Source organism: Etheostoma cragini, chromosome 9, assembly GCF_013103735.1.
Source record: "Etheostoma cragini isolate CJK2018 chromosome 9, CSU_Ecrag_1.0, whole genome shotgun sequence".
Classification (NCBI taxonomy): domain Eukaryota; kingdom Metazoa; phylum Chordata; class Actinopteri; order Perciformes; family Percidae; genus Etheostoma; species Etheostoma cragini.
The window spans coordinates 20054904-20061100 of NC_048415.1; the positions used below are offsets into that span (position 1 = coordinate 20054904).

The window sequence follows — 6197 nt, forward strand, 5'->3', positions numbered from 1 at the left end:
GGGCGACAGGCCTGTAGTCATTTAGTCCAGAGATGGAGGGTTTTTTGGGGACTGGGATGATTGTGGAGCAATTGAAGTAGGAGGGAACTTCAGATAGCTCCAGAGATCTGAGTGAAAATGGGGGCCAGCTGGTCTGCACAGATTTTGAGACAGGATGGTGACACACCGTCTGGGCTAGGAGCCTTTATGGTCTTCTACCTCTGGAAGAGCTGGCGCACAACCACTTCACAGATTGTGAGTGCAGGTGAGGGATCAGAGGGGGGAAGGTGACTGACTGAAGTATGAGTTGGTGAGTTGGTGTGGGGGGAGGGGTGTGACTGTGGGCTTTTCAATTAACTAAAACTAAAAACCATTCAGCTTGTCAGCCAGTTGTTGAGGACCAGTAGTGTTGGGGGATGGTCTCCTGTAGTTTGTGAGTGTCTGCAGGCCTCTCCACACTGACCAAGGATCATTGTTTGTGAAGCCGTTTTCCAGCTATTTAGCATAGCTCCTCTTAGCTGGTTTGATCTCTTTAGCCAGTGTGTTCCTGGCCTGGTTATTCAAGACTCTGTTCCATCTTCTGAAGGCCTCCTCTTTGGACTGACAAAGCTGCCTGAGTCTTGCTGTGAACCAGGGTTTTTGGTTGTTGTATGTGCAGAAGGTTTTTGTCGGCACACACATGTCCTCACAAAACTGATGTAAGATGTCACAGTGTCAGTTAGTTTGTACAGATCAGTGGCTGCAGCCTCAAAAACACTCAAATCCGTACAGTCAAAGCAGGCCTGTAAATCCATCTTTGACTCATTGGGCCATCTTTTCACACTCTTTACAACAGGTTTAACAGATTTGAGTTTTTGCCTGTATGTCGGGACAAGATGAACCAGACAGGGATCAGAGAGTCCCAAAGCTGCACGTGGGACAGAGCGATAGTCGTCCTTTATGTAGTATAGCAGTGGTCCAGTATGCTAGTGTCCCTGGTGGGAGACTTAATATGCTGTTTATACTTTGGAAGTTCATGGCTGAGGTTTTCTCTGTTGAAGTCCCCAAGGACAATGAGCAGGCAGTCAAGATGTTTTTTCTACACATTAGTTATCTGGTCGGCCAGGTGCAGTAACGCCTCACTAACACAGGCCTGAGGTGGAATGTAGAGAATGAACGAGTAAAAACTCCCGCGGTGAATAAAAAGGGTTTGCAGTTTATAAATAGTGACTCTAAGTGGGGGCTACAGGATTTTTTTCAGCACTTTGACACCTATACAGCAACCTTCGTTTATGTAGAGACAGCCAGGATTCGGTAAAGCAGAAGGCGGCAGATCTGCAGAAGTCTAAGTTAGTTCTGTTGAGGAGCAGCAGTTCATCCATTTTGTTGGCCAACAAGTGGACATTCGCCAGGTGGATAGCGCAGTGCAAAAGCTCCGCTGCCTCAGTTTAACCAGCGCACTTCCCCCTTCCGTGTCTCCGGTGGATCCCATAGAGAGCTGCTGCGGCTCCAACTAATAACTCAGAGAAAATTCCAGGTTCGGAAAAGAGCGGTGGAATAATATGAGGAGTTGAAAGTCCAATATTTAAGAGCTCCTCTCTGTTAAACGTTACCAAAGAATGTTGCCAGAAAATAGAGATAATAAACAAAAACAGGAAAATAACAATGGAGCGTAATCCAGAGGCGGCCATCTGCGGCGACATCTAGCAAATATGCTTATTTTTTTAAAGTAAGTGCTGTAGTACAACTAGCAGGAGACAAGTTAAAATTAAGAAAAGTGATAAATAAAATGTATTATTATTTACCCTACTCTGCCTTGAAAGTGAGCAGAGGGAATTAATGTTCCTCTGGAAATTTACCCTAAGGACTCTAGCCTTAATTTCAAACCCTTATTTACAACGTGAGAACATGTTTTATAACCATATGCACAAATCTTTCTAAGCGCTGTCTAATTCTTTATCCAATTAATGTTCATACAGAAAAATTTGAAAGGAACAAAAACTAGAAAAGGAAGTAAGTGACTTCAATACATGCTGTAGGCATATACTGTATGTAAAACAATATTCATGTTTTTATTCTTCTGACAGTGACATCACCAAAATAAAAAGATTAAGAAGCATTGTGGTGTTCTCGGTGTGATGAATGTAAACTACACTATATACATATATAGGCAACGTTATTGGTCCAGGGATGTGAGACTAATTGAGAAGGTTATGAAACCAAAGTAAGCTATAATAAAACATTAGGCGTACATATTCAGCAGTAACACAAACTATTAGAGAAGGACAAGCAACAAGAAAATGAAATCATGAATGGATTGGTCTCTGACCAGTCTGCCATTAATATCATCTAGGAATATATATTGTCCCACTTAATCTCCGCAGAGTCCTGTATAAACCTGAAGCTGAGACCACGGACGCCGCGCTGCTCATCCCTACTTTTACAGAAAGAGTGAACCCTGATGTGATGCGCAGGTCTGCCGGCAGGCAGCGGCCGCACGCCAGAGAGCCTTGACACACTACCGTCACAACGGGAAAAGTCCTGATTCTCCCGATTGCCACTCCGCATCTGGGTGCCAGTGCAACCATTTCTAACCATCTAAACTATTGCAATAGTAGGGTTTAAACCAAACTCGTGAAAACAATAGTGACAAGTAATGCATGTTAATAAAAATAAAGCAGAACACATTCATAAGACCACAGAATAAAGTTTCAACACGTTTATGTCGGATCAGGCCGGCAGCTGATTTAACACATGAGACTCCAGGATTATTCTAAATAATCAGAATCAGCTTTATTGCCAAAATAGACCGATAATAGTGCACATGTAGTGTGCAAGATGTATATTGGAATGATACACTTTAATTATTTTAACATGTTACACTGGACCATAGTCGCATTCATACGGTAGGTGTACGGTAACACATTAAATATTATTCAACTACGTAATGGCACACAGAACTACCACCAGGGCGTGGATTAGTAAATACCATTTAAAAGCCTCTCAGTCCCGGGGCCTGTTGCACGAAACCAGGATAAGGGATTAAACCGGGATATTCAAGTTATCCTGGAAGGAATTTAGCTTTGACTTGGTTGCACAAAACCAGGTTAAATTAAACCCAGCCAAGTAACCATAGGGATTCAGCCTGGCTGTTAGGCCGGCTGTTAGCCCGGCTCTGGACCAGGCTAGCCGCAAAGAATAAATCCCCATGGTTAACATAGCGGGCACCTAACGTATTCACCTTGTTGTTCTGTGTGCTATCGTATAGCTAGCTAAATAAATTTTAATGTTAATAACTGTTAATGTGTTTAAGTTTTAAATCCCATCAAGTTTGCCTCGTCATTAATTCCTGCTAAATTTAAAGTAATAATACAATTGGTATCATGGTTGTTAAAGTTTTTTAAAGGTTACGGAAATGTAAAAAAGAAAGTTCGGGTAACGTTCTCTAAAGGTTGCAACGCTTGGATAACGTAAGGGTAACGTTCTCTAAAGGTTGCAACGCTTGGATAACGTAAGGGTAACGTTCTCTAAAGGTTGCAACGTTAAAGTAACGTCAGGGGAACGTTATTTAAACGCTGCAACGTTAAGATAACGTTAGGGGAACGTTCTGAGAACGTTCGATGAAACCAAAAACTAACGTTCCCAGAACGTTAAGGAAACTTTCCGATCAACCGAAGCCAAGATTAGATAAGTCAAGATCCAACTTTTATTGTCATCACACATGTACAATGCAACGAAATGCAGTAACCTTCAGGGAACGTTCCCAGGACGTTTAAGGAACCAAAAATTGTTATCTGGGTGGCATGCAACTGCGCGGACCTGGCTCATCTGGAACGAGCCTACTGATACATACCTCGCTAATCTGCAGGTGGAGTCGTGTGGAATCAACACGATGCAGGTCACCAATAAAAGGAAGAGCCCACGGTCCTGGTGGAAAGTTTGGCGACACCCTGTTCTTCAAAACATCAGCCAACAACAGAAAAACAAAAAGAAATATCAAAATACTCCTGCCGCCTATCCACTCCAAGCCGAGTACACTTTGCACTGTGTCCATTTATTAATTTATTTATGCTAGTTTGTTTATTCTACGGCGTTACTTTATCTATCAGAGTTGTAATGCTTTTGATCGGCAAACAGGATAAGACTTGCTGTTTGCATGCCTGTGACCTACAAAATAAAAGCACGTCCTGCATCAGATACTCAGCTTAGCCTACTCATGCAGAATGGCCAATTTTAGGATTGGAATCATCGTAACTACTTTATATACTAGGCTACTGGGTAGCTGCAGATTAAGTAGGTATAGTTAATTATTTGATTATATTTTGAAAGTTACAGTAAAGTGCACAGACAGTTAAAGAAGTGGACCAACAGATCCCGTTGTTCTGGACGGAGACCGAGTTAGGAAAAGCATTTTGTTGGTCAGTACAAAGGTAGGCTAGGCTGTAAGTCAAATCATGAGGTGGAGGTGATATGCCACATATCTTTATTACGGATTATAAAAATCTAAATTATTTTACTGCTGCATCCTTTGATACTTGGTCAAATGTAACTTGTGTTTTGAGATCATGAAGCTATCTACTCGCCACATTACATACAGCTGCTGAAAATCATTCTACTGTTAAAAACGTATAAAGTATTTGAATAAAAAATTGACTCTTTTGTTTCACTAATTGATTACTGACACATTGTTTGTATTAATAATATGTTACCATATTGCTGAATCGTAATGCGTTACACTACTTTTGCATTACTTTTGAGTTGTTTTCACCAAAATAACACCGGAAGTTTACCGGATCCGGTTGTGAAATTCACATGCTAGCTGCCAGGGCAAACTTCCAGTGTTATTTTGGTGAAAGTAACTCAAAAGTAATGCAAAATTTGTACGACCCATTACAATTTAGAGATATTATACACATAATATTGTAACTAATTACTCAAAAATGACAGTAACTAGTTCTTCTCCACGGCTGATAAAATGCAATGATATTATGTGTAACAAGCCTCAACATTAATTCCCGACATGTTTCTGTCAGCAGCTCGGACACACTGCTGTCCGCGCTGACCGTCACCTGGGACCATACCGTTGATATTATAGAATAAATACAGTCTATGGTTGGGACACAGACGTTGTCCATTCCGTCTCTGGCTCCGAACCACGAGGACAGAGACCGGACAGCTCGCTTCAACGCAGCGTCTGTCTCCTGAAAAAAATACCCATCTCGCATGAATCTTTCTCTGCAGTCACCTCAATCATCAAATACAGCAACAGGAAATAACACGCAGGTTTTTTTTTCCTGTAAAGAAATGTTTAGAGATGTTAAAAAAAAGTTGTGTTGAAATGCGTTGGACGTTACTTTTGTAACGCGTTACTCCCAGCACTGCTTCTTTCATAGCACACAGTGCACATGAGAAGACTTCAAGTTCCAGCCTTGTTTTTCAGTTCAGAGGCCCCCAGGAGGATACCAGTGTTACATAATATTTCCTGGTTGGGGCTGGTTTGCAGGAGCACAGTGATTTTACAGAGGGCCTTTTAAAATACACTAATCATAATTTTTCATGCACTTTTTAAATATTTGGGACTTTACTGGTTGGCTGTTGTTGAGCTTTTTTAGTTTTACTCCTGACAGATGTGGTCAGAAACTGGAGGCCACATAGCTTTCCATCTGGACCCTGGGCTGTGCCTTTTCTTGGAAATGTCTTCATGGGAGTTGATTTCAAAACAATGGAAAAGGTGAGGTGACCCCTACCGCTTTAATTTATATTACTTAGATTTAAGTAGGGTGCAGAAGAGTTGATCTTTAATATTGTGGCCACTTTTACTCATATAAAGTAACCTTGTCAACATGATGGGTACAATGAGTAATAATAACACCATTACATTAGTACTCATAAGTGTTTTCTCAGTTACTGCCATATTGACTTAAGTGCATACAGTATTCATTCATTTTACCCGAACGTGCCTCAAAAAGTTAATATCAATCCCTGATTCACCGTGGAAACAATAACGATCTGGATCAATAACTAATGATCCAGAAGCTAAATAGCCCAAATAACAAAAACTATGGTTTTGCCTGGGATGTCTCCCCTTAACACAGAAAAACTGCATCAACACAGGAACAGTGGGCACAAGATGAAACTATCCGTATTATATAAGCATGCAAGTCCAACCTTTTGCAGTGGTTGCAGGGGGCTGTTAAACTTTAACTTTACAGTTATACCGGTAGTTATCTTTCCATGTT

At 41.2% G+C, this 6197-nt stretch overlaps 1 protein-coding gene across 1 annotated transcript in view; it reads left to right on the forward strand.

The window, feature by feature from the left end:
* The first annotated feature begins 5570 nt into the window (after window positions 1–5570).
* LOC117950531 (cytochrome P450 2J2-like) overlaps window positions 5571–6197 on the forward strand; it is a 22861-nt gene continuing 22234 nt past the window's right edge. Inside the window, exon 1 of the mRNA XM_034881655.1 lies at window positions 5571–5689. Within this exon, the coding sequence (XP_034737546.1) occupies window positions 5660–5689 (30 nt within the window). The 5' untranslated portion in view covers window positions 5571–5659. The remainder of the gene's footprint in view (window positions 5690–6197) is intronic.